Raw genomic sequence first — 27,950 nt, forward strand, 5'->3', positions numbered from 1 at the left:
TAATAATTTATTTCATTTCAAAATGGCATCGGGTCCATGCAGTTAAGGGGCTGAGCCCTGACTCAACGTTAGAGATTGAGGCCAAGCAGCTGGAACCCCAGCACAGGGACAGAAACGCCAGATGGCAAGCCTACTTTTGAAAAACATTTACTTGGGAATCCAGCACCTCGATTGTACACTTCTCTGTGCCTTTTCTTTGAGAATGGCCCCGAAGTGCAAATGCATTTGCATGTCCTGGCCCCTGGGCGCCCTTCACTGCAGGAGGCTGGCTGGGTGGTTCCAGGCCCCTCCCAGCTGGACCACTCAGGGATGCATGGGAAACAGTAGGAACCCTGGGATGGGTCCTTTCCGGCCTCATCGATGTCCCACGTGTGACAGGAGCCCAGAGGAGAATCCTGGCATGTAATGTCCTGCCGGCTTCCTTGATGGTCTTTTCTGAGGGACAGGGTGACTCCCAGTCCTTAGGGGGTGGGGTCCGGAGGCCTGACCCAGGCGTCCTGCAGCCCTGCAGTTCTCTGAGCAGAGCGGCCTGACTTATAGTTACAGAGAAGCGGGTTACACCCTTCCCTCCCTGACCCCTCCTCCCCTCCCCCAGGTCTTGCTGTGTAAAAATTTTCTAGAACCAATCGCTTATTTCCCCCACAAATCTACCCTCAAAGCTGATTTTACACAGATTTCCCTTGGCTCCCAAAGCTGGGGAGGAAAGGGGAGGGCATGTGAATGGGGGTCGGGCAGCGTGGGAGGGGGCATTGGGTTTGGACCACTGCTGAGAAGCAGAGACAGGACCACGGGACAGGAACAAGGTCTATGGGTCTTCAGATCTGAAAGCGTTGACAGCACCATTTCGATATTAAGAAAATTATGAAGGTTCCCATAGACCTGCTGTGGGGAATCTCGTTGCTGAGGCCCAAACAGGCCTGATGATGGTAGACCTTGAATTTTCAGTAGTGAGGGCTTACAGATGTTAGTTTTCTAGAAGAGCGAGGTTCATTGTCAGATAATTCCAAGAGACAGTTACTTTCCCAGGCAAAACAAAACAAAACGAAACAAAACAAAACAACAAAGCCCTCCTCCCAGCTTTTTCATATTCATCACAATGAATTAAAATGTCCGAACAGATCTGCCCAGCATGCGATTTCATCACTCGTTCTGAAAAGATGGTCTGTTGATCCAGTGATGTCATCGTTGAGCTTCTGTTTATCACGCAGATGGCACATGTTGAAAACCTCTTTGGGGAGCTGATACTCCAGGCTTCAAAACAGCATTTCCCATGCCGGCCCAGCTCCCTGCTCCTTCAGTGGTAATAGATGCTGAAGGCGTGGAGGATGTAGAGCAGGGAGGTGATGAAGGCAAATAACTGGAAGAGTCCGGGAGTTACTTCCTTAGGGATGCCCGCTCCCAGCCCACAGAGGCCCTTAGCTGCTGGGAGGCCCTTGTTCTGACCCTGCCTCATCCCCTCCCTGCCCCAGCCCTGCCTGGCTTAAGGGCGGCAACCACTGGCCAGCCTCTCCATCCTCCTTGAAACGCTCCATCCCCATGTTCCACTGTGCAGCGTCCCTCTCATCTGCAGACGTGTGCTCCTCTACCTGGCCATAAAGTGGGTCCATCTCCATCCCTGCCCTGGACACTGTCTCCCTCTTCTCTCTCTCTGTGTGTCTCTCTCTCTTGCTGTCTGGTTCTGGGCACTCTCCCCTCACCCACCTTCAGCCACTGTCTGTGCTCTGATGACAAGTTTCACTCACTGGTCCAGAAATCATATCTGCGCACCCACCTCTCAGCCCCTCAGAGCCTCAGAGGCCCCACGACCTCTCTGTGGTCCACACTGAACTCCTGGGATTTCCTTACAAGCTCAGTCGGCCCCAGGACCCTCATCTCATCCAGCTACCCAAGCCACAAACCTGTGATCCCTCCCACCCCTCCCTCCCCAGGGGTCCCTCCCCAACCCGCCACGTCCAAAGCCATCCCCAGAGTCGCCCAACTGCACTGCCTGAAGATGTCCTGGCCCAGCAGACGACTCCAGCCTCACTTCAACCCCCGTCCAATCACACTCTGTTCCATTCATTCATTCATCCAACAAATATCTTGCAAGCACCTGTTGTGCTTCAAGAGCAACTGTGGCAATAATGCTGAACAAAATTCAGAAATTCCTGTCCTCCTAGAGCTTACATTTTAGTGGCAGAAGCGGAAAATCAGCAAGATAAACCAGTAGAGTGGTATGGAAGGTGGGGCTAAGCGCGCAGGAGAAAACAAAGCAGGAAGGGGACAGGGAGGGGAACGGCCTCACCCAGAAGGAGGCCAAGGCGAGAGCGGGTCCATGGGCAGCAAGGAGACTGATGTGGCTGGAACAGCAGAGCAAGGGCGAGCAGCCGGGCTGCGGGGTGCGGTGGTGCCGGGCCAGGAACGGGAGGAAGCAGACAGGCCGGAAAGGCAGCCAAAGTCCCCTGAGGCCTCCCTCGTGGGTCACCTCGTGGGTCACCTCATCCTTCTTACAGTGGGGTCAGCACCCTGCGCCACACCCCTTCCTCCTGCTGCCTGATCCCTGTGGGAGTCCCCGACTGACACAGGACCTTTCCGGTCACAGTGACAGGTGGGGGTGGACTGGGACCCAGCCTGAGTATTAGACCTTCCTGGGAAGGTGTAAGGAAGGTTAGGCGGCTCCAGAGGTGAAATTCCCCAGCTGTGAGCCAGCTGCCACGTGAGGGCGCCATCCCACCAAGAGAGGAAGGAGGCTGCCTCGCGGGGACTGGAAAGGCCGGGCCCTGCTGGCCTAGAGTCTCCGGTCCCAGTGGACCTAAAGTCCAGGGGTCCTGCTCGTCCCATGGCTCGCCTGGACCACCTTGCCTCGGATTCCATCAGCACGTCTGTCATTGAAATAAAAGGACACGGGAACTTGAGCCATGCTGAGGAATTCCGGCTCCGTTCCAGCAGCCATGGGAGTCACTGAGGAATTTGCAATAAGAGATGTGTATTTTGGAAAATTTACGTTTTGGAAAAGCATATTCTGAGGGTAGCGTAGTGGGTGTAAGGGGGCAAGAAAACCAGAGACGAGAGATGACACCTGAACTTGGGCTTGGTACCCTGCGAGCTTGGGCACAGCTGATTGTGTGCGCATGTGTGTGCGTGCACACACAGACACAGACACACACACACACACCCCTCCTCCTATCCTGCAAGGCTCCTTCTGCCTGAGGGCTCAGGAACATCTGTTCTGCGGGAGACAGAATTAAGCCTCATGCATTTCCCTCCATGGCGGCAGCTGTCACGTTCTTGTCCAGCACTCACCGAGGCTACAGTGTTTATGTAGTAGTTTTTCAGGTTCTCGGCCTCAGACATGATCGTGGCATGTACTTGTAAGACGGCGGCACTCATGTACAGGATGCCAGTGGTCCCGTGGTACAGGCTGTCCTGGAAAGATGGAGCAGAGGCCGTGGCCACAGTCACGCGGACACGCGAGCAGGTAACTCTTTCCTCTTTGACTACGTAGCTGGGAAGAGGGGGCAAAAGAGACTAGCTTGCTCCCGAAACTCCTGCTTTTTTCTTTTGCAGTGTTTCTAATGAAATTTCTATGTGGTGAACAATAGTGGATTAATATACTGCAATAATAATACCAGTATGGACATCCATTTATTGAGTGCTTCTTCCCAGCCAAGCTCTAGGCTAAGCCTTTTCCCCATTTATCTCATTTAACCTTGTCAACTATGAGGTCGGTACCATTTATCGTTCGTGCCATTCTGAGGAAAGAGAAGTTCAAGGTTAAAGTCAGTGAATAAAAGCTGAGCCAGGATTTGAGCCCAGGCCACGTTAACACCAAGCCTGTGCTCCTAACCATTAGTGTTATGAAGACCTGCTGTGTGCTGGGTGCTGTCCTAACAATATACACGTGTCATTTCATCTTCACAGCTAATTTCATAAGGCTGCTACTATTAACATCTCCACTTTACAGATGAGAAAACTGAGGCTTAGCTGACACATGGCAGAGTCAGGCTAATCTGACTCTAGATTTCAATTTTTGAACCTCTATGCTCAACTCTCAGCAGAGTTTTCAATACCACTAGGATGTCATAGTTATCAATTCTGGGAGAAATGTCATAATAGGTAAATCGGCATTTTGCAGCCCCTAAAGAATATTCATCAGTAGATGAAAGAAAGCATTAAGAAAAAGTTGATGGGGTATGGTTGTCACAGAGGGACAACCAGTCACTGTGTATGATGTGACTTGAAGCCACTTATGAAGCGTTCTTGCCAGAAAGGTTTAACCCATCTTCGGTTTAGCCTTTAGATGCTAACTTCCAGCTTACAGAAAATTCAGGGACTAGACGAGCAAATCAAATCACACCAGGAAGAAGCAAACAAACCCAAAATGTGGGACCTTCTACAGGACACCTGACCACCCAGTTTCTTCAGCAAGTCCCCGTCAGGGAGAATCATTCTAGATTAAAGGTACCCAAGAACCATCACTACCAAGTGCGAGTGGGCGTGGCGAGGACCCCGATTCAAACAGGCTAACTGCAAAAAGATGTTTCAGTTACAACGGGGGAAACCTGAATGTGACCTGCGTCTTTGATGATACCGAGGAATTATTGTTAACTTTATGTAAGCGTGATAATATAAGAAAATTTGTGTATTTTTTGGAGGTATACTGACGTGTCTGGAATGGAATGACATGATGTTTGGGGTTTGCTTTAAAATTCTTCAGGGGGAAAAAATAAAGGCTAGGTGAAGCAAGGGTGATAAAATCTTGAAAATTCTGGAATCTGGGTTATGGTTACATGAGGTCCATAAAATAACCCTCCCTACTTTTTGTATATGTTTTGACTTGTTCAATATAGAAAAAATTTCAGTGGTTATCGAGATGATGGGATGAAAAAAATTTAACAACGTAACATTAAACGAAAGACTCTACATCCAAGATTATTGGTTCAGTGCGATTTATACATTTTGCATAAAATTTGCCGGGAATATGGAAGAATGAATTGTGATAGGTGATTGTGGTAGGGTCTTGAGATTGGGGTGAGTCTTTTTCTATAGCCTTTCCTTCAATGCTGCTCCAATGATTTGACCATAAATTAAATCTAGAGGGAAAACGCTTCCAGATGCACTTGCTGCAGGAGCAGACGGGCCATGGATATTCCCTAATGAGGGAGGCAATGGGGGGAATACAGTGAAGGATGGACTCTGGCAGAGGGAAGCTTTCATTCCGACCTAATAGTAAACACATTCAAACAAAAAGTCGGGGTTCCCTAGGGCAGGGGTCCCCAGCCCCTGTTAGGAACCGGGCCTCACAGCAGGAGGTGAGGGGCGGGGGGGAGTGAGCAAAGATTCATCTGCCGCTCCCGATTGCTCCCCGCCGCTCCCCATTGCTCCCCACCGCTCCCCATCTCTCCCATTACCGCCTGAACCATTGCTCGTATCACCACCTGAAGCACCCGCCCACCCCCAACCTGGTCCGTGGAAAAATTGACTTCCATAAAACCGGTCCCTGGTGCCAAAAAGGTTGGGGACCGCTGCCCTAGGGGCCCAGGCCAGGAAAGGTCTCTGGTTCTCCTTCCCGCCCAGAAGGCCTGTCGTCCTCACCACACCTAGGACGTTGGCCTGGCAGGAGCCTGAGGGCCTGGGTCACTCTCACTTGTTCTTACCAGGATTTTCCAGGACTCGAATCTTTTGTAAAATCCGAACACATAAGACAAGAGGAACATCAGGGAGATGAGGAATGAGGTGAGCGAGACGTACATCACCCATCCTTGTAGCAGTGGGTTTGCTACCTGGGTGGCGGCCACCAGGATCCAGACCCAGCACCCAAATATCTGTAAGAGAAAACCACAGAAGAAGGGGCTTTATTGGCTGGTGTGGGGCACGTTTCCCTTTGCAGGTCACCTCTCTCCTCCTCTGGCTCTGGTTAAACGCTCTTCAGGTGGAGTTAGGTGGGATTCAAGAGGGAAATGGGGAAGGAAGGCTGGCCCCTGAGTCAGAGTAAATTTTGTTAGGAAATACACCTGGTTAACACAGAAGTTTCCAATGGAAGGACTTGGCTAAAGTTGGGCTGTGGCTGTGTCTTCTTGGCCCAAACAGTGTTGGCATATAGAGTTTTTGAAACATTTCTTCATAAGTTGCCAACATTTAAAACGGGATATTTCACACGAAAAATTCAGATTTCAGACATTTTCTTGAGAAATCCATAGTTCTGGCCATAGTGAGCCCATTTCCCAGGCCAGAGTAGCCTGAAACCAGTTGGGGCTGGCTCTTTAAAAAGGACCTGGAGTTCTCAGTGGGTCACATCCCCAACCTTCCCAATCCCTATGCCATTGTGTGGCACATTCCCGGTTGCTCACTTGCACTGTGGAATACTATTCTCCTTCTGGCTCCCTTCATCCACTGACAGTACCTGCCTGGCCCTGTGGACATTTGGTTTGGAGCCTCCTGGGTATAGTATTTGACGCCCTGGAGTCAGTTACCAGTTGGGTAATACAGTTCCATTTAAATCACCTCTTAATTCTGTCTAGCCACTTATTATCCCTTTGGCGGAAAAGCCAAAATTTTTGCTGTTGCCTTGGGCTCTGCATTTGTTTGCTTTGGGGCTGGGCTTGCAGCCATGTTGGTGAGCCCAGGGAGGAACTAAATGTCCACCAGACAGCACATTCAGTTAGAGGCCTGGAGGACAAGGGTTTACAGGCACATGAACACCAAGGAATTTTGTTCTTGGTTTGTCTCCTCTCCTTCCTGACCCTCCTTAGAATGTCCTGGCGAGTCTCCTGGGTTCCCCCTTGTTACATCTGTGCTTTTAAGCACCACACGGGCTGGCGATCCCAGGAACCCAGTGCAGGGCATTTGTCTCTCTGCAGCCTTCAGCCCTGCATGCCCGCTTGGTGTCTCTACTTGGACATCTCTCTGCACTTGTATGACCACTGAGAGCAAGTACCTCATTACAATTTGCACCCTAGGCACCCCACTTGCCTCACCCCACTCCTGGCCCTCCCCCTCAAGCTTTTCAAGTCTAACAGGGACAAAATCTGAACTCATTGCCATTCCCCAATTCCTTCAAAACCCTCATCAGCACCTCCTGAGAATGATCCTTCTGAGGAAGAGAGTTTGGGATTGGGAACGAGTGTGCAGTGGCCTCCAAAGATATGATAATGTTCTATTTCTTTCACTTCATAGAAGGTACATGGGAGTATATCTTTTATTAAGTAATACAGTAATTCTGAAAAAGAAGAATTTGTTGGACTATGAGACCACTGGAGATTCGGAGTGATGGGAAACAGGGAGCCAAGGATGTCTCTTGGGTTTGTGGTTTGGAGGATTCACACTACTAGATTTTAAAAAATTTTTCTCTAAAGTTACAGCACTCAAAATAGTTGTCAGTGCAGGTGACTCACATTTCTGTCCATCTCAGGAGAAAGCTCATCCCCTTCCCTAGTTCTATTGCCTTTCCACACAAATTTTATTTAAAATTTTTTTTACTTAAAACAATTTTTTTATTTTACTTTTTGGCTGTGTTGGGTCTTCTTTGCTGCTCACGGGCTTTCTCTAGTTGTGGCGAGTGGGGGCTACTCTTCGTTGCGGTGCGTGGGCTTCTCTTTGCCGTGGCTTCTCTTGTTGCGGAACATGAGCTCTAGGTATGCGGGCTTCATTAGTTGTGGCACGCGGGCTCAGTGGTTGTGGCTTGCGGGCTTAGCTGCTCCACGGCAAGTGGGATCTTCCTGGACCAGGGTTAGAAGCTGTGTCCTCTGCATTGGCAGGTGGATTCTTAACCACTGCACCACCAGGGAAGTCACTCACATAAATTTTAGAATCAGGTTGTCAATATCTACAATATGTATCTGATGGGATTTCAATTGTGTTAAATCTATAGATCAATTTGGGGAGACTTGAAATCTTTACTATGATGAGTCTTCCAGTCCATGAACACGGTATGCCTCTCCAATGATTAAGATGTTCTTTGACTTCTTTTATCAACGTTTTGTAGTTTTTAGCATACAGATACTGTACACATTTTCTTATAGTTACATGTAAGTATTTTATTTGGGGGGAGCTATTGTAAATAGTGTTGTTTTTTAAAATTTCCATTTCCCAGTTTTTCCTTGCTAGCAGATAGAAATATGATTGACTTTTTGTTTGTCAATATTGTATCCTGCAACTTGCTAAACTCACGTATTACTTTAAGGAGGGTTTTGGTTTTTCAGGGGGAGGATGTTATTTGGTAGGTTCCTTGGGATTTTCTATGTGTCTCATTAGATTTTAATCTTTATGATTACTAATAATATTGATTCTATTTTCATATGTTTCATGTATTTCTTCTTCTGTGAAATTTTTTATTGTTGTTTTTTAATTGGTTACATATTTCTTACAGGTGTGTTTTTTTTTAATTGATTCATAGGAATTCTTCCTAATAGTGTGGATCTCATTAACTATTATAAATATGGCAGATATATTCTGCCAGCATATGTCGCTCACATTTTTTTCTGTTTTGTTATACTTGTTCATTTGTTTTATTTTTTAGATTCCACATATAAATGAAATCATACAGTATTTGTCTTTCTCTGCCTTATTTCACTAAGAATAATACCCTCCAGGTCCACCCATGTTGTCACAGATGACAATATTTTATTCCTTTTTATGGCTGAGTAATATTCCATTGTGTGTATATACCACATCTTCTTTATCCATTCATCTGTTGATGGACATTCAGGTTGCTTCCATATCTTGGCTGCTATAAATAGCACTGCTATGAACACTGAGGTGCATATATCTTCTTGATTAGTGTTTTTGCTTTCTTTGGATAAACACCCAGGAGTGGAATTGCTGGATCATATAGTAGTTCTATTTTTAATTATTTGAAGAACCTCCATATTGTTTTCCATAGTGGCTGCACCAATTTATGTCTCACATTTTATGATGTCTTTTGGTGAACTGAGTTCTTGATTTTAAAGTAATTGAATATGTTAATCTTTTCTTTTATAGACTGTGCTTTTTCAGTCAAGTTTAAGATCACCTTAAGAAATGAAGATATTCTTGCATCTCAGATATTCTTCTGGGATCACTTTCTTTCTTCCTGCAATACAACTGTTAGTAGTTTCTTTAGGAAAGGTCAGATGGCAGCAGTCAGTTTGTCAGAAAACTGTCCTGATTTCCCCCCTGACAATTGTTTCCTTAGAAGGTATTTTCCCATGGTGTTCTACATCTTTCCATAATATTCCATTTTGCTCCAGCTTCATTGCTGCTGTGGAATCTGTCTTAGGTATATGGATGCTTTTAGAGTCTTCTTGCTGTCTCTGGTGTTCTGCAGTTTGTGCAATAATGGTACAGGGCGTTGAGGTGTTGCGTATCTTTTCATTAATTTTGCTTGGTATTTATTTTATATTCAATATCTGATGATTCCATTGTCTTTGTCTTGGTAGCCTGATTCTCTAGTTTGTGGCTTCTGTTAACTTTCATTCCTGTTCACTTTTTCCCTCCCATGTTTATTGAAGTTTGATTGTGATCACAACTGTGGGTGTAGCTCAGTTCTGAATGATGCTCTTGGAGACTTTCTGGATAAACAACTCCACTTACTTTTGTCCAGCTCGGCTGAAAGATATGCAGCTTTCAGGTCCTGCTTTTCTCGGACTAGAGTTCTCATCTTACAAATAAACAGTAAGGTTCCCACTGCCATTGTCCTGGAGAGGAAAAGTACGTTTGAATTTATGGAGAATTCTCAGGTTCTTCTGAAGAGAAAGGCACCAGGAGGAGAAGCCAGAATAGACCAGAGAGTTGACAATAAGTCACAGCTTCCTAGGCTCTTGTAGGGCTGGGCAACACCCCCGGAAGCCTGGCCGCCTCTGAAAGCACCAGCTCTGGGAGCACATCTCCCCAGACCTCAACAAACAATCTCCAAGTGAATTTTGGAAGTCCTAGGCTGGGCCTGGGACTGCCAGTGAGTGAGCCAGGGCTGCCCTGTCCTGAGGAGGGAGCGATGCAGGATGAGAGCCGCTGTCCCCAGGCTCTTGCCTGTTGATCCCAGTGACGGGGGCGCTGATGCTTCAGGGAGGTGCCAGGGCTTGGCTTGTGGGTACCTGCCAAGCACCTTCCCCACCAAGCCATGGGAAGTGCATACAGATGCTGGCCCACCGCCGGTACCCGAACAATGCTGGTTATTAGTGGGAATAGCATTCGGGAGTTAGTGACTGCACCAGAACCTGTAAAATTTTAGTCTCACTTGAGACCTCCGAGGACAGAGAACGGTCTGTGCCATTCACCGCTGTATTCCTAGTTCCCAGCACAGGGCCTGGAACAAAGTAGGTGGGAAGGGTATCAAAGAGCATTCTTTCAACTGACTCAGTGATAAGCCCACCACCGCCTCACATTCACTAGGGGCTTTACAGTTTATAAAATGCACTCACTCAGACGGCCTCTTTTCTGTACAGCAATTCTCACTCCCTTGGGCTTTTCTAAGACCAGACAGCTGCCACTTGACACCTGCCGCCACTTACTGGCAGCTCACCTGTGCCAGGCCCGGGGGAGCGGGCGAGTGTGCCTCAGCCCCAGCCAGCCTGTCAGTGCTGGCAAAGGGGTCCCCGCCCAGCTCCTGCCATCAGAGGCCACCCTGGGCAGACACTGCTGCATGCATGCAGTCTATATGTCCCCACTTCATTCTCACCACGGTCTGTGAGGTGCTGCTGCCCTGGAGGGGACTGAGGTCTGAGGCCACGCAGGGCACAGGGTAGGGCGCCTGTGCTGTCTTGCCTCACAACCAGATTTCACACCCTAGAGGTAGGGCCTCCGAGCATTTGGGGATCTACTCAGATTGCACGGGAATCTTCTTGGCGTAAAGGTTGCATAATCCATAATCAACGTTACAAAGAGGAATGTGATTTACTTTTTATTTCCACACCCTCTACCTTCTGAACAGTTGAAGGGACCAGGGCCAAGGACAAACTCCAGGTGAACTGAAACCCAGTGGAGTTTGTTATCCTGTTTCTGTCTCAAGCAGCCTGGGTTGGATTCGTTACAAGGAAGGCAATTTCGAGTATTTGTCTTGACTTTTCTTTTAAAATTTATATTTAGCTTTCCAAATTTTCTTTGGCAACCTAAACTGCTGTCTCCTTTTAATCCTCATTTTATATTTCTCAAGAGCAGGAGATATTTTTAGATGTCTGGGGCTGGCCTTCAACTTGGAAGAATATTTTATTAGAGGCAGACATTTTGAGCAAGTGTATTTCAAATACAATTCTGGCCATTTCTTAAGCCTCTTCCTTAAGAACAAACACAGATTACTCATCTATGCATTTTCTTTTTTTTTTGTTTTTGCGGTACGCGGGCCTCTCACTGTTGTGGCCTCTCCCGTTGCGGAACACAGGCTCCGGACGTGCAGGCTCAGCGGCCATGGCTCACGGGCCCAGCCGCTCCGTGGCATGTGGGATCTTCCCGCACCGGGGCACGAACCCGCGTCCCCTGCATCGGCAGGCGGACTCTCAACCACTGCGCCACCAGGGAAGCCCCATCTATGCATTTTCTAAAGGCTGAACCTAAGCTGGAAAGGATCACTTAAGGGAGGACAGAGCTTAACAAGAAGTTTATTAATTACTCATTCTTCTCTAGAACATGGAGAATAGCTCCCTCACGTTTAGAGAGCTGGTTAAAGAACTAGAGGATGAGAACTGGGGTAACAGCACCCAGATGGGAGCGATGGCTGATTCCAGGTCTAGGGTGAGAAGTTGGGCATGATACCTCATCACAGCAGATAGCAAAGGCTTCTGGGGTTAGGTCAGAAGGATTCAGAAGGCTCCTGCTGGCCAAAGATGGGACAATTTGACCTCTAAATAAATATAATAACTACTATGGGATTGGACTGTATCAACCAAGTCGCGAGTCATGAGTTGAAAATGATACTCTTTAAAAAGCCCTACTTTGGTCACTTTTGGAGGATGTTTATTATTTTGGAAGGCAGCTATGGTCACCACTATACCGCCAATAATTATTATTTTGAAAAACGCTTAACAAAGGAAAAGAACTAAGTCAAAAATATGGCATAAGGGTAAGGAGCTTCTAAAATACCTGGATTCCTGAGTCTTAACCCTCAGAGCAGCACCCTGAGTCTTGCTACTCCTGGAACCATCCGGGGACTTTGAGGAAGCCCCAAGGTCTGGATCCTGCCCCAGAGATTCTGATGGAACTAGTGAGGGAGGCTGCATTGTTAAAAGATCCCCAGGTGATGCAGCCAGGACTGAGAACCCCCAAAGCCCCTCTCTTTGCTTCCAGGCTCATCCACTTCAGTTCATGAGACAGGAAGCATCAATGTTCCCAGATTCGAATCCTACCTCTGCCTATTGGGCAGGTTATTTAACTCATCCATGTGTCCATGTCCTGGTCCATCAAACAGAGGAGGTGGGGATGGCTTCTCTCTCCTGGTTTCCGTCGAAATTAGATGAGTTTCTCTGGGACAGGGTGAGTGTTGAGTAACCATTTGTGGCCATGTTATTAGCTATAATGAGATTGGAGGGAATCTTCCCTGAGAAAGACCCAGAAGTGGGAAACTCCAAGGCCAGCCTTCCTGAGGGATGGGAAGTTCACTTCTGTCAGAGCTGGAAGACCCATCAGTGGGGTGAGTGAGAACATTTAGCGGGCACAGACCCTTTTACGGAGTTGATGAAAGTTTTGGTCACCTAGAAAAATGTACCAATGTACGTGCACGATTTTTGTCTACAAATCTTGGGACTCACAGACCCTCAAAGCCCACCTGCAGCCCCCAGGTTGAAGTCAGTTGCCAATGCCATCGCCAGGTTAAATAACGGTGCTGTCAGCCAATTTACTATTTTGACAATATTGATCAAGACATTAAATGCACATATGGTTCGACCCAGTGATTTCACTTTTTGGAATTTGTCCTATAAATAATGCACGTGCACAAAATGATGAATGTATAAGGTTGTTTATTAAAGCCTTGCTGCAGAAATAGAGACACAGATGTAGAGAACAAACGTATGGACACCAAGGGGGGGAAAGTGATGTCGGGGGTGGTGGTGGTGGGATGAATTGGGAGATTGGGATTGGCATATGTATACACTAATATGTGTAAAATAGATAACTAATAAGAACCTGCTGTATAAAAAATAAATAAGATAAAATTTAAAAATTCAACCCCCCTCCCCCCAAAAAAGCCTCGCTGGCTACAGAAAGATAAAGAAACATCCCAAATGTTCATTCAGATGGGGCTAGTGAAAACAATTATGTCTGCACAATGGAACGTTCAGCAGCCTTCAAAAAGAATGAAAACTCTGTATACCAAAATGAAACAAACTCTAAGAACTGTACAAGGCAGAGACCAGCGTGCCCAGTGTGCTATGATTTATATAGAAAAAGAAGAAAATGTATGTGTGTGCGCTTGTGTATTATGTGTATTCGTTTGTAGGTGCACAGAATGTTTCTGGAATGAGACTCCATAAACCAATCAGTGCCCTGGCCTCCTGGGAGGAAAATTTCTTGGCTCAGGGACAGGGTTGGGAAGGTTTAAACTAATCCAAATCACCAACATATACACTGAAAAAGCAAGAAGAAAGACGCTGTGCTGGATGATGGATGCTCGTTTCAAAAGTCGAAAGATTTTGTAGCAACGTGGATGGACCTAGAGATTGTCACAGTGAGTGAAGTAAGTCAGAGAAAGACAAATATCGTATGATACCGCTTATATGTGGAATCTAAAAAAATGGTACAGATGAACTTATTTACAAAACAGAAACAGAGTCACAGATGTAGAAAACAAACTTATGGTTAGCAGGGGTGAAAGGAGGAGAGGGATAAACTGGGAGATTGGGAGTGACATACACACACTATTATATATAAAATAGATAACTAATAAGGACAGCACAGGGAACTCTACTCAATACTCAGTAATGACCTATATGGGAAAAGAATCTAAAAAAATTTTAAAAAAGAGTGTATATAGGTATATGTATAACTGATTCACTTTGCTGTACACCTGAAACTAACACAATATTGTAAATCAACTATACTCCAATAAAAATTTAAAAAAAAGATTTTGAATGGGAGAGACAAAAAGAGAATTGCCTTTCCTTTGGGGAGAACTGCCTTTTCTTTGATCTGTACACCTGGACAGAGCAGCAGAGAGCTGAGGGGCCTCCGAAGGGCCCATGCAGGGGCTGGGCTGCCACAGGGCAGCGAACTTCACACCTGAGAGCTTCTGAAGACAGAGCTGCCCTAGGGATGACCCCATGTGAAGGGGGTAGGAGGAGCCGGAAGACACCTGGCTCAGGTCTGTACCTGGGCTCCTGGCTGCACCTGGCAGGTGTGGTCCAGGTGGGGCAGACCAGGTGCTGAGACCCGGGAGGAGATGCTGGCGATACTACAGGTGATACTACAGGTGGCAGGTTTTTCTGCATAGCTGGGCGGTATTTCAGCCTGGCTGGTCCACTCACCACCAGCACTGCATTCCTTTTCTTACCACTTGCCTTAATCTTCATGAAGCGTTCACGGCCCCTCCTTCCCTTTCCTGGTACTCGGGTGAACACAGACTGTACCACGAAGCCTCAGAAACTGCAGGCTGGGAGGAAAAGGCCTGACTCAAGACGGGGAGGCCCAGGAGGTCAGCAGTGCCAAGTGCACTGGGGGCTCCCACCTATTCTGATGGCCCAGGAGGAACGGGCTTCGTGAAGGACAAGTTCTGGCCTTGTCCACGGTGGGAACCAGAACTCCCTGAGGGCTCCCTCTGATGCTGAGGTGTCTCGAGATGAAGAAAATGATTGTCCCTCACATTCAGGTGTCCATGGCCCACGTTGTGTGAGTCCAGGGTCTTTTGGCCATTGCTTACCCCCCTCCCCTTTAAAAAAAACTGTGGTAAAATACACTGAACAAAATTTATCATTTAAACCATTTTTAAGTGTACAGTTAAAATGGTTAGTTACTTAATAAATGGTTACTTAATACAGTGGTATTAAGTGCATTCATGTCGTTGTGTAACCATCTCCACCATCCATCCATCTCCAGAATACTTTTCATCTGGCAAAGCTCACACCCTGCACCCATTCAACAATAACTTACTACTTCCCCCCTCCCCCAGCCCCTGGCAACCATCCTTCTTTCGTCCCTATAAGTGTGACTCCTCTAAGTACCTCATATGTGTGGAATCACAGAGTATTTGTTCTTTTGTGTCTGACTTATTTCACTCAGCGTATCGTCCTCAAGGTTCATCCCTGTTGTCAGAATTTCCTTCCTTTTTAAGGCTGAATAATATTCCATTATACCATGTACCTATTTTGTTATCCACTCATCCATCGATGGACACGTGGGCTGCTTCCACCTTTTGGTTCTTGTGAGTAGTGCTACTGTGAACATGACGTACAACTACCTGTTTGATGCACCTCCTTTAAACGGGAAAAATAAGAGGAGACGCATCCAGGGGCTGCACTTTGGACCCCATCGGGCAGTTCTGGTGCAAATGCCCAAGAGACACAGCTCCTTTGAACAGAGCACCCCCTGTTTGTGCCACTGTGGCCAGAGCATGCGTCCCTCGGGAGTTTGGTACCGTCCACTCAAAATGCCTTAACTCCAGGGCGATTTTAATGGCTTAAACGGCATCCCAGGAATTAGATCTGTTATTATTTTTCAACCCTAATATTTTAAATTGATTGTAAAAATAATGTTAACAGCAAAGGAATTTTTTAGTATGTTTCTTCCCAGGCCTAGTGCTGGTGTATATATATTCTTTATAAAGTTGTAAATCATAGTGAACATACATTTTGTATTCAACTTTTCATATTTTTCTATTTTGCTACGTGGCTCAATAATACAGTCGATTCTTGTCATTCAAGGTAGTTCTGTAAAGTTGCCCTCAGCACTGGCAAATTTAGTTGTGAATCGTGAAGCATTGCTCCTGGGAAAATACAGAGCTAGGTTCCTGTGAGATTGTGGTCACAATATTTTCATCAACTGATCAACACATAACTTTGTTTTATGTGTGTTTCTGTTTAAAGACACCTTATTTTAATATATACTGTTGATCCATTAACACTGAGCTCTCAGCCAACAGCTCTATAACTATAAGCTTATCTAACACGTATTTTCTACATAAGGCAAATCACTGCCTTGTCAAACTTAGGAACACTGGAAATAAGTTCAGCAGAGGACTTGGGGCTATTTTAAATAGCAAAATCACCAACCAAAAGCACAAAAATATGCCTGACATGGCACTAAACAGACCTGGGAAAGGACCTTGTTTACAGTATGAGCTGTAAGAAGGCAGCTATCAACCTCAGGTTTACCGTGTGTGTCTCAAATTTGTGACTTAAATGTTTTTCCACTCCGCACATGTCCTCAAATGACAGTGACAACACTGCAAGTATTGATTTGGGGGTTACACATACATTTTAGTAAGTGAATTTGCAAATGCAGAATCCATGAGTAATGAGGCCTGACTATACTTTCAATGCCACCGTTACATTCCATCAAGTTGATAAAACTTCATTTACTCAATGAGGCCCCAGGGCAAGGAGGTTGGATGTTTCTAGCTTTTCCCTGTTATAGATGATGACACAGTAAATAACACTGCAGAGATAGTTGTCTTTTTAAAATTCTTTCTGTGGAGTAAATTGCCCAGCTGGGCGTACTGGTGGGTGGCGTGGGGAGAGAGGGGATGCAGTGGGTGACTTTCCAACATGCGTTAGGTTCAACGCATCCCTTGGCTGGGACACATATGTGACTGCCCTGGCCAGTGAGATGCAAGCCTTCTGGGGACTCCTGGGAAGGGCTACTTCCTACCTCAGTGATGAGACAGTTCCACTCTTACTCTGGCCATGGCTGTGTCTGGTATTAGGCCTGGAGTGATGATGAAAAAGAGGAGAGAGAGAAGGAAAGATGGATGCCACAAGTGCACTGCCAAAGAACCAGCCCAGGCAGAGCCTGCCTAACTTCGGGCTTCCCGGGACGTGAGATTGTCTACTTCCCTTCTGCTGGAGCTGGTCTGAGCCAGCGACAGCTCTTGTCATAGCCCTGCTGAGGACGTGGGATGCGAGTCTGCACACACCGCCCCTCACCCCCTCACTGGCTCCCCGTGACCCCCAGGCCACACTCGGCCACCACCCAGCAGGCTCTGCCTGTGCCAGTCTCCCTGAGGCCCCTGCAGTGACCCCAGCATCGGGCCTTCCAAATGCGGGCTGAGATCTGTTAGTGGGTGTTGAAGTCCATCTAGTCACCACCAGCATTAAGAGGTTAAGTAGACTAGCAGCAACGTGGATGGGACCTAGAGATTATCATACTAAGTGAAGGAAGTCAGAGAAAGACAAATACCATATGATATCACTTATATGTGGAATCTAAAAAATGATACAAATGAACTTACTACAAAACAGAAGCAGACTCACAGACATAGAAAGCAAACCTATGGTTACTAAAGGGGAAAAGGGGGGAGGGATAAATTAGGAGTTTGGGATTAACAGATACAACCTACTATATGTAAAACAGATAAACAACAAGGACCTACTGTCTAGCACAGGAAACTATATTCAATACCTGTAATGACCTACAATGGAAAAGAATCTGCAAAAATATATACACGTATAACTGAATCACTTCGTTGTATACCCGAGACTAACACAACGTTGTAAATCAACTATACTTCAATAAAAAGTAGCTTGTTTTGAAAAAAAAGTTAAGTAGACTAGAAGAAAAAATACAGTGCATTGTCCATAGAAAGGGAAATACCGTTTCCTGAATCTTTTGTTTCAGTTACACACACACGCACACGCACACACACACACACGAAGTTGCCATGAAAATACATTTCTTCAGTGCATCACGGTCAGCTGTGGAAACCCCAGGTCTAGCCTGCCTCTGTCCCTCTCCACAGTCCCTCCCTGCACTGTGCCAGCGGGCAGACACTCAAAGCCCCGGCAGCTGCAGCAGCCGGAGCCCCATCCTGCGTCCTGGGGGGCCATGCTGAGGCCTGTGTGGGAAGCGTGAGCCATTGAGAGGGAGGGAGAGGGGACGGCGGGTTGTCAGACACGCGGGGGAGTCCTGGAACGTCCCCTATCTGCGGTGACGGCACTTAACATAATGGCACGGCGGCCTCCACAGCTCGGGGGTTGCGGCCCAGCCTCTTCCAGGCCGCACCCCGCCCCTCCGTGGGGTCAGGCACCCTTCAGCAGTCCTCCCCTGGCTGCAGGCCTCCCTGCGGGCAGCGCAGGGCCCCCAGTGCCCACGTGGGTCCTCTTTAGCACCCACGAGGCCACTCCCATCTCCACATCTGGGGCCCCCAGCCTGTGAGGATCTCTGGGCTGGCAGGTCACCTCTTCTGACCCGGGAGGAAACCGGTTCTGAGAGGCGGAGCGACTTCCCCGTGGGGGCGTGGCCGGCCCGGGCTGCCATCCCGGACCCCCAGGCCACCCAGGCCACTGGCATTGCGTGGAAGCGCTACGCTCCATAATTCAACCCAGGACCCTTCCATACACCAGCCGCTCCGTCCTGACTCCCCGAGTGAGAATTTTCTCTCTGTGGCTTTAAGGTGAGCAGGAAGTTGCTGGCCCAGGACCCTTGGCCTCCACGTGAGGACCCCTGTTTTATTAGGTCCACCCCAGGAACTATGGTGCGGGCCAGCGCTCCGCCCCCGGCAGAAGAAGTCATATCCGCACCCCTGGTACCCACAAGGGCTCGCAAGGCTGGGCTGGCCGCGCGCCAGGAAATCAGCCCCTGCCCTGGGGCGTGAGCCTGGGAGGGGCAGGATGCCGCTGGGAGGGGCTGGTGAGTCAGCGGCCAGGCCTCCTCTGCCTTCCTCCCCCCGCCCCCCCATCGGCTTCCTCCCCCCGACATCGGCTTCCTCCCCCAGGACCGCGCCCGCCCGTTCAGACACCCACCCCCACTGGACCCGCTTCTCATGGACTCAGCAGTCCAGGTTTACGATGTAACATAAACTAAGATAAAAAAAACCTTCTTATTCCTCTAAAGTCTAAAGGGCTTAAAAAAACAAACAAAAACCTAAGTATTTTAGGGGCAAATTTGTTTCCTTTTTAAAAAAAATTTGAGCACCTTAGAAAAGTTAGAAAGTACAGAAAAGATATAAAGAAGCAGGATAAATACATCCCGCTCCCCCCAGTGGTCCCCATTTCCCAGGCCTCCCCCCTGGTCTCTCCCTCCTTGGCTCCCACTATGTTTATTAACCTTGGCTCCCTTCACATGTCCCCAGGAAGTCCCCAGATGAGCCCTGGAATTGGGCTCAGGGGAGGGCCCCACCTTCTCCTTCCCTCAGGAACCGCAGACATCCTGTGACTCGTGGCCATGTTCCTGCCCTTCACCAGGCACCGAGGACCCACTCACTCTAGTTCCAGTTGACTTGCTCAGCTTGCCCTTCCCCTGCTTGTCTAAGACCAGACCCTCGAGGGCAGGGACCAGACCAACTGTCACCTCCTCCAGGAAGCCTCTCCTGACTACTCCTCCCCAGTCCCTGAGCTCCTGGATGCAGGACTCTGACCTGTGGTCTTTGCGTCCCCGATGTGGGGCACGGAGCCTGGCATGAAGCAGGTGTGCAGCACGTGCTATTGATCCACTCAAGAGGCAGGTGGCAGCTTGCTGGACTCTCCCCTCCTGGCAGCGCATTCTCATCTTCCTGGGCCTGATTCCCACACAGGTGGCAGTACCTGACGCCTTCTGGGCCAGCCACTGGCCCAGCCACAGACTGGCATTTCTGCCAGGAGCCGGGACCACATGGGGACAAACACCCATCTGTTTCATCCTCACGCATTTCCTACTCCATCACCTCCTGGGCCCTAGAAATTCTCTAGGTCGGGAGCATCTCCCCTGGGAGAGCAGCTGGGCTTCCCTGGAAAGATTTTCCAACCCCCTTCCTCCTCCCCCAGCATGTAGGAAGGACTGGGCAAGAACGTGCTGTCGGAGAGGACAGTGTTCAAATAAACACACACACTCCCACTCCCACCCAGCATCATGTGGGCAGAGAGAGGGGCCAGGTGTCAGGGGGTGGAAATTGAAGCAGTAAGCAGTGCAGGCGCAGAGAAGCAAAGCTCAGAGAATCCCTCCAAGGGAAGGGGCTGGGGGGCGACGTAGTTGAAATAGGTCAAAGGACTCTGGAGCCCCAAACCCGTGATGTCCGGCCCCCGCTGGGTGGGGAGTCCACGGAGGCCTGGCTTTGGGGCCTACCTGGTACCTTCTGGGTCCAACCTGAGGCTGGAGGTTGGGGGCAACTGTGGGACATGGGCACCGGCCGACTCTGCTACAACAGGGCTGGGCTGAGATGGGGAAGGTCTGACCAGGTGGCGACAGCTGAGGGGCAGGCTGGCTGGCAGGTAGGGAAGGAAGCTGGCTGGGGAGAGGGGAGAGGGGTCAAGTCCAGGGAACCGGCCGTGGGGCTCCTCCACCCCGCCCTACTCTGGCCTGCTTCCCTACTCCGCCACTTGCCCGTCTGGACGAGACTCTAGCAGCCTCTCCTGCCTCCCACGGGGAAAGTTCCCCAGGTGGAGAGCACTTGGAAGGGCATTGGCAGAGGTGGAGCCTTCTTATCAGTGAGACTTCTTATCTGGGGCTCCCTCGGCCCAGCGGGACTCAGCGCGCTGGGCCCCTCCCTGGTTTCCTCTGCCCGGGGGCCCTGGTTATTCCCTTCAGGGCACCTGCCGGTTAAGAAAAGTCCTCCTGGCGGCTGACCTTCCAGCAGCAGCCTTGGTGGCCTGTCTTGTCTGAACTGAGAAAGGCCACCAGCTCAGGGAAGGTTGCTTATGGTTTGGCTGAATGGTCGGGGGAAGCATGGGACCAGACGTCCAGACACAGGCAGAGGGGAGTGTGCAGATGTGGGGTGTGGGCTGTTAGTTCTGAGGGTCTCAGCTCAAGGCCATCCTGCCGTGCTCTGCTGCGCCACGCGGCTGGGGCCCTGCAAGCCACGTTTCCCGGTTCCCTTTGAAGCTGGATTCTTGCTAAGTTCTGGCACTGGGAGAACTTGGAGGGGACTGGAAAAGGAGACTTTCCCAGGTCCTGGCACCGTCACACCAGCAACAGTTGGCTCCAACCCCAAGGTCCCTGTGCCCCTCCTCTGGGGCAACCACCGCCTCACTGCAGCCCCACCGCACCCCCACCAGAGCTGGGCTTCCTCTAGCGGCTGGAGGGTGCACGGTGCTCGCTTTGTGTACTTATCACCCTCGGGTGCTTCAGCATCTCCTTGCTGCTCCTTCAGCCTTTCAACAACTGCAGGAACAATTCCCTATGTCCAATGCCCTCTGTGGGCAGAACGCCCCGTGCTTTCCGTTCCCTCCTGCACTGAAAGACACCACTTATTGGTCTCCTTGGCTAGGCTCCGTCTGCCCCCATTAAGCATCAAACTCCCTGAGACGGGGCCATGTCTGTCTTCTTCCTCGTTATATTCCTGTGGTAGCCACAGGGTAGGGGCTCAATAAATATTTGTTGAGTGAATACATGGGATTTAAGTGGGGCTGACTTCTTTCCTTACAGCTTGATTTTATATATTTGTTAACTTCTCAGACCTAGGAAGTCTTAGTCTGAACAAGCAAATATCTAATCCCTAATCCAAACTCTTTAAGAATGCCAAGCCCTCCCCCCGAGGGAGCTTGTCCTGACAACTTCTCTAGCTGCAGGAGCCTTTGACAAGTGAGGCTGTGCACCCCTGCTTTTTACCGTTTCCTATCTTGCGATGCTCTTCAACACTCATGCATCACTCCTTTAAGACAGGGTCCAGGATTTACCACATCCCTCTTATTATTACCTTTTTATTCTTGTATCCCCCTGAAAGCAAAGCATGGGGCTAGAGCAATAGTAGAATCTCAGTAAATATTCCTTGGTTTACAACTGGGATTTGCTCACAAGAGACCCACGCTTTCTAGTAAGAGGTCCAGACGACCACCAACAATAACATAGCATGGGCTCACATTTCTAGAACAGTTGTTACTGAAACCCCAGAGCGGTCTTAGGAGATCTTTGCTGCTGCTGCCCCATTGTTGAGGCTCAGAGTGGTCAAGTAACCTGCCCAGGGTCTCACAGCCATTAGGCGGCAGAGCCAGGCTTACCCCTCCCAACTGACTCTATTTTACTGAACCTGAACAGCACAGGGGGAGGGGCGGGGGGCCTCCCAGGGTAAGAGCTGGGCCTGGGGCCAGGAAGCCAAAACGGGTCCAGGCAACTGGGGAGGTTGACGTCCGACTCCTGTCCACACGGCGCCTCCCGTTCTTCTCAGGATACTTGCTCTTCCCAGCTCCACACTTTAATTTACCTTCCCTTTGCCCTGTCCTCCCGCCCTGTCGCAGCTTTCCTGGGGCCTCCTTGGGCATCACTGCATTGGGCTGGGTCTCAGTGGTGCCCTGGCCATGGAGGCTGTTGGCCCCTGATCCTGCAGGGGCTGGGCAAGGTCAGGGGCGTGGCCGGGGACCAGGTGTGGAATGAAGGGAAAGACAGACACCACAAAGATGAAGTAAAGCTGGGGCAAATTGAGTTTACTTTTACTGCTTCTCAGAAGTATGGAGAATTGAAAAGGGAGCAGAGGGAAACAAGAGAAAGGATTTTTCCTTTTGGAAAACTCAACTTCTAAAGAAGTGTTATAACAAAGGGGTGGTACCTGCCCTAAACCAGGCCCAAGATGAGCCCTAATTCCCTCTCTCAGCCTCACACAGTTGACTGACGGTTCTGGGACTCAGTAAGCTCTCAAACAGGCTTTTACATATAAACAGAGTAGAAAAAGAAACAGGCTGAAATGAAGGGGAAGCTGGGGATCTGGATAAGATGTAAAGGTGAGCTTCCCCAGCGGGAAGGTTCTGGAATGAGCTTCTAGGGTGGTCAGAGTATTTCCTTCTGACCACTGTGTGGGCAAATTAAAAAGCTGAAAGCATCAAACACCAGAGTGTCCACATTGACTCTCCTTTGAACTGGCTGACTCTCTAGAAACCTTCTTAGCTGTTTCTTTGTCATTAGTCAAGTATCTAATTAATAAGTTCACTAGTGAAAAGGTTGAAAGTTAAAAGACTTCCTTGGACTCTTATTTACAGAACTGCCCCTCAGCTGTCGTCACCAGGGCCAGCTGTGTGTCCACCTTTCATCTTGTAAAAAAGCTGATGAGCCCTCTCACAGCAGGCAGGTAATGGTCACATGATCCCTGCCCCAGGCCGGCCACCCACACGCTGTTTGCTCTGAAGAGCCCGGCAGTGGGGCTGTGAGTCACCTGGTCCCCAGCCCGCGGGGCACTGGTACCAGCAGGCTCCCACACTCACTGAGGAAAGGAGGGAATAAACAATGTCTGCTCACTGCATGAAGGAGAAAATAAACGACATCTGTTCTCACCTTAAAATGCACTGATTCAAAGGCTCCTCACGCTTGGAGCTTACGTTTTGAAATTAACATTGTTTTCAGATGAGAAATCTGAATTCAACTGTAAACCAAACAAAATACAAACTTTAATGTTAAAACCTCCAAAGTCTTATCCGTTGCCGGTGGGAATGTAAAATGGCCCAGCCGCTCTGGAAAACAGTTTGTCTGTAGTGAAGCAGACACTATTATACAACCCAGCAATCACACTCACTCTGGCATTTCCCCAGAGACGTGAAAATTACATCCACCCAATAACCTATATGAGAAAAGAATCTAAAAAAGAATGAATAAATGTATATGCCATAACTACGGAAGCCGGCGCGCCTAGAGCCCGCGCTCCACAACAAGAGAAGCCACCGCAATGAGAAGCCCACGCGCCTCAACGAAGAGTAGCCCCCGCTCACCGCAACCAGAGAAAGCCCGCGTGCAGCAGCAAAGACCCAACGCGGCCAAAAATAAAAATAAATTTATAGAAAAAAAATTATAGGGATGGAATTAATAGTCTCCAGGGGTGAGAGAGAGAGTGAAGGAAGACAAGATGGGGTGACTATAAAACAGAAGGAGGAGGGGAGATCTTCATGATGATGGAACGGTTCTGTGTCTTGGTGGTAGGGGTTACGTAAATCTACACGTGTGAGAAAATGGCATGGAAGTAGAGACATAGCTTAAGAATGTCGGCTCCCTGGTGTCATATTGTAAGAGAGAGTTATTACAAAAGGTGTGACTAACAGAAGAGGCTGCGGGAAGGGTGTGGGAGGCCTCTCGGAACTATCTTTGCAACTCCCTATCAATCTATAACTATGACAAAGGTTTGAAAATGTGCATTTTAATGTTAAAAACTCTAAAATAAAGCCACTTAGGCAAAGATCGTTAACAGCAGGCTGTGGGGAGCAGAGCTGGTAGGGAACACGCAGAGCCCCTGGTGTCTGGGCCATCCTAGTCTGTCATCATCATTGATACAAAAGAGCTGGCGGCTGTTGGCAGCGGGGGGCTGGCGTGAGGCCTCAGGGGAGCCCTCTGCTCTCCCTGTGTTTTGGGGCCCTCGTTTTATAAGAAGACCCTCTCTGTCTTAGGGAACAGTGGCTGGAGGAAGCTATGCCTGCAGTCACCCCTGATGTACACCCCGGCCGCCCCCATCATGGACCACATCTGAATCCGAGTTATAGATTTTGCTTTCTCTGCCCCTTTTTGCTGGCCTGAGCTCCCAGTTTGAGAATCTACTCTCTGGACTCACGGCCTTAGAAAAGCATACCCCTGTCCCTGATGCCTTAGGCCCCCCAGACTGAGAGTCTGGGACCCCCCAAGGCCTGGGGCTCTGTGGTCAGCCCCATGGGTGGCAGCAGGCAGCATACCCAGGTGGCCGGGGACAGAGGGGCTTCTGCTAGGCTTATCCAGCACTCTTCTCTCCAGCCCAGCACATCTCCTGCTCATGGGGATCAGAATCAACCACCAGGGAGTTCCCCTGTGGTCCAGTGGTTAAGACTCCGCGCTTCCACTTAAGGGGGTGCAGGTTCGATCCCTGGTTGGGGAAATAAGATACCTCAGGCCGCGCGACGCGTTTAAAAAAAATAATAATAATTAACCACCAACTGGACATTCTCCCGTCCTCTCCCATTTACCTTCCCATCCGCATCCCAGATATGATGCACACTTGGTCCTATACTCCCTGCTAGGAACGCTCATTTAAGGAGAAAGCAGGTGCAGAAGAGCATGTACCGAATAAACCCATTAAATATATACTCATATGTGTATAAATACGAATATATGCATACACATGGATTATAATTCTTTCTGTATTTTCTAAGTGTTCAGCAATGAACAAGGGTTACTTACGAATTAAAACCGAAGTTGTAATGAGGAAACATCAGACAAGGCCAAATGGAAGGACATTGTACAAAATAACTGATCAGTATTTTCAAAAGTCTCAAGACAAAGATGGAGGGAATCGGCCCAGATCAAAGTAGATGAAGGAGTTACGGCCACCAAATGACATGCAGAATTCTGAACTGGATCCTGGACCAGGAAAAGGACATTTGTGGGGAATTCAGCACAATCTGAACGAGGTTCATTAGAACAGTGGATAGCATGGTATCAATGTTAATTCCCTGATTTTGACAGTTGTACTATGTAAGATGTGGCCCTTAAGGGAAGCTGAGTAGAGAGTATATGGGAACACTGTTCTACTGTTACTAGCGTTGCTATAAATCTAAAATGATTTCAAAAGAAAAGGAAATGAACGATATGGAACCAGTGACATCATCCCACCCCCTGAGATACTCTGGGCCCCAGAGCCCAGCATAACAAAGCACTTTTCTTCCCCTCCGGGAATTCCGCTGCAGGAGCCCAGCGTCCTGGGGCTGCGGGCACCAGATGGCCCTTCTCACGACTGCCGGGTACTTTCCTGACTCCTGAAGCCCCATCCCTCCAGCCTCCTACCTGCCAGCCTCTCCTGGGGTCCAGGCCTTTCCCTCTCCTGCCCCCAGCCTGGAAATCCAGCCTGTCCTTTGAGGTCCAACTGCAAAGTCGCCTCCTCAGTGACAGGCCCGGACCCCTCTCCGAGGTGACAAGGTCGGATGGCCTCTCCTTGCTGGTGTCACAGCGCAGGACCTTCGCCCCCTCAAGCACCGTCTGACTGTAGCGAGGAAGTGCTTGCGGGCCTCTGTCCAGCAGACAGGGAACCTGGGAGGGCATGGGTCCTGTCGCCAGTGGCTGGTGTGACTGACATAGAGCATGTGCTCCATAAAAAGGGGAGGAGTCGACCCCGACCCTGGCCATTCTTGTGGCTGTTCCGAGGCGAGGGGCACACCTGGTCCAGAGAACTCACAGGAGCGCTGAGATGCCATCAGTCTGGCAGGATGCCCTGACTTGTATCCCCCTAGGGGCCAGGCCTGGCAGAAACCTGCTTCTTGGGTGGGGTTTCAGCTGGAGCCACCCAAACGTGGGGCCCACCCTGGCTGGCTTCCCTTTCTTTCTTTCTTTTTTTTTTTTTTTAAGGCAGTGCCACAGGGCATGCAGGATCTTAGTTCCCCAACCAGGGATCGAACCCGAGCCCCCTGCAGTGGAAGCGCGGAGTCCTAACCACTGGACCACCAGGGAATTCCCAGGCTTAGCTTTCATGTTGCCATCAATGGGCTCCCTTTAGCCAGTTTGCCAAAAGATCACTCAATCAGGCCAGCCTTCCAGGCAGATGACAGGGTGACAGGGCCGTCAGTTCCAACCGGAAGTTAGAACCACTTTCTGTCTTTTTCTCCCTGCCCGGGGCCAGCACTGCCAAACTCAGAGTTGGTAAGAAAATACCACCCACCAACTAGATATTTCAGAAGGTGCTCGAAAACCAAAAGAAACTTCTCTGCCCTAAATTGTTCACCAGACTTGTGATCCCCGTCAGTGAAAAGGACATGGTGACAGCCGGCTCGGAGTGGACTCGAATTCTGTTGAACACTCTGGACCCAGCAAGGATTGGGGCCCTGTTTCAGCTGCAGGGACCCGGAGAGGAAAGCAGTGACAGGTCGTGGAGAGCACCCAGGGCATCTCACACGACTGTTCTATGGCAGATCTTATCATAAGCAACTTGCCACACAACTCCAAGTTCAAGGTTAGCTGACGTGACAATTAAGAAAATCTTGCAAGAGCTGCTCTCAGAAGGAAAGACAGAGTGCCCCCGTTGTGAACTTTAGAAAAGCACAAACAACAAGTAGTTGGAGAAAAGAAACCACATCATAAAAGTCCGTTCCCAACATCTTCCTGAGGACCCAGGATACTTTAGCAGTTCGCCCACACCTCCGATCACCAGGTCGCCTGCCCAGTTACCCCGGTGGGTTTCATTTGGGGAGCAGGTGACCCACCCATACTGCAGAAGCCCAGAGGTGCTCAGGGAAGGATTAGGGGACACCCAGCCTGGAGCCCCATGGGGGAGACTGGAGGCCACGGCAGCTCTGGCCTTGGAGCCCCTTCCCCAGGGAGCTGCTTCCAGCTCCAGGCTGGCATCTCCCAGCCCCCACTTTATGCAGGTGGCCCCCACGGCCCCACTCACCAGCTCGGGCAAGAAGAAGGCGTAGGGGATGGTGAGGAACAGCGCGATCCCCGAGGGTACTTCGGGCTGGGTGTAGCTGGTGGGAGGTGGGTCGCGGGAGGCCATGCTCTCACCCACTGCCTGGCGCCCTGGCTCCACAGCCCGTGCCCGCAGCCCTTCAAATATCACCTCCTGCCCGACACACCCATCAGAGGACGTTGCCTGGAAGGAAAAAAAAAAAAAAACCGTTCCAGCCCAGCAGGTCCTTCCACTGGCTCCAGCCAAGAGAATCCTCAGTGAAATGCGGTTTGTGCATCAGACAGGCTTTCGCCCGGGCTGGGGCAGAGTCGCTAAGGAAGGAGAGCCGGAGCCTCTTCCTAGACTTTTCCTCCTAAGGAAGTTTTGAATCCCAGGCATGCTACTCCAGGGGAGGCCAGCTGTAGCCACCACCCCAACCGGGTGCCCAGAATACAGGCTGAGCCGCTTGAATAACAAGGACCGTTTATTGAAGAGCTACTAGGAGCCAAGAAATCCGCAGTCAGCTCTGGTGCTCCCCACAGCCCGGCACGTGACCGGGTTGCCCCTTTTCCAAGTGAGGAGATCAAGAATCTGCCAGGTCAAGTCAAGGTCACAGCATGCCCTG

General features: G+C 49.4%; 2 protein-coding genes across 4 annotated transcripts in view; both read right to left on the reverse strand.

Annotated features, from left to right (window-relative positions):
• On the reverse strand, positions 1-27,453 carry LOC307196192 (MAL-like protein). Of its 2 annotated transcripts, XM_079940957.1 has the most exons (4): positions 27,329-27,453; positions 5,637-5,804; positions 3,283-3,405; positions 1-1,357 (listed from the first exon to the last, which is right to left on the reverse strand). In XM_079940957.1, exons 1-4 carry the CDS (start codon positions 27,431-27,433, stop codon positions 1,295-1,297), a joined length of 459 nt encoding a protein of 152 aa, XP_079797083.1. In that variant the 5' UTR covers positions 27,434-27,453; the 3' UTR covers positions 1-1,294. The 2 variants fall into 2 exon arrangements, with proteins under 2 accessions (XP_079797083.1, XP_079797082.1); XM_079940956.1 differs by lacking the exon at positions 1-1,357 and having other exon boundaries at positions 3,130-3,405.
• The window catches only part of NPHP1 (nephrocystin 1), a 76,011-nt gene continuing 75,470 nt past the window's right edge, over positions 27,410-27,950 (reverse strand). For both annotated transcript variants that reach the window (XR_013831063.1, XR_013831064.1), the window contains exon 24: positions 27,410-27,529. The gene's annotated coding sequence lies outside the window, so the exon portion shown is untranslated. The remainder of the gene's footprint in view (positions 27,530-27,950) is intronic.

Source organism: Stenella coeruleoalba (assembly GCF_951394435.1).
Source record: "Stenella coeruleoalba genome assembly, chromosome: 13".
Lineage (NCBI taxonomy): Eukaryota > Metazoa > Chordata > Mammalia > Artiodactyla > Delphinidae > Stenella > Stenella coeruleoalba.

What these genes read in the sequence shown, in the direction of transcription:
- LOC307196192 (XM_079940956.1), bottom strand. Translation starts at nt 27,433, where the DNA reads ATGGCCTCCCGCGACCCACCTCCCACCAGCTACACCCAGCCCGAAGTA. An exon ending in CCTTCTTCTTGCCCGAGCTG is followed by an intron (nt 5,805 to 27,328) that starts GTGAGTGGGGCC and finishes TTTCTCTTACAG; the next exon opens with ATATTTGGGTGCTGGGTCTG. An exon ending in TCGAGTCCTGGAAAATCCTG is followed by an intron (nt 3,406 to 5,636) that starts GTAAGAACAAGT and finishes CCATCTTTCCAG; the next exon opens with GACAGCCTGTACCACGGGAC.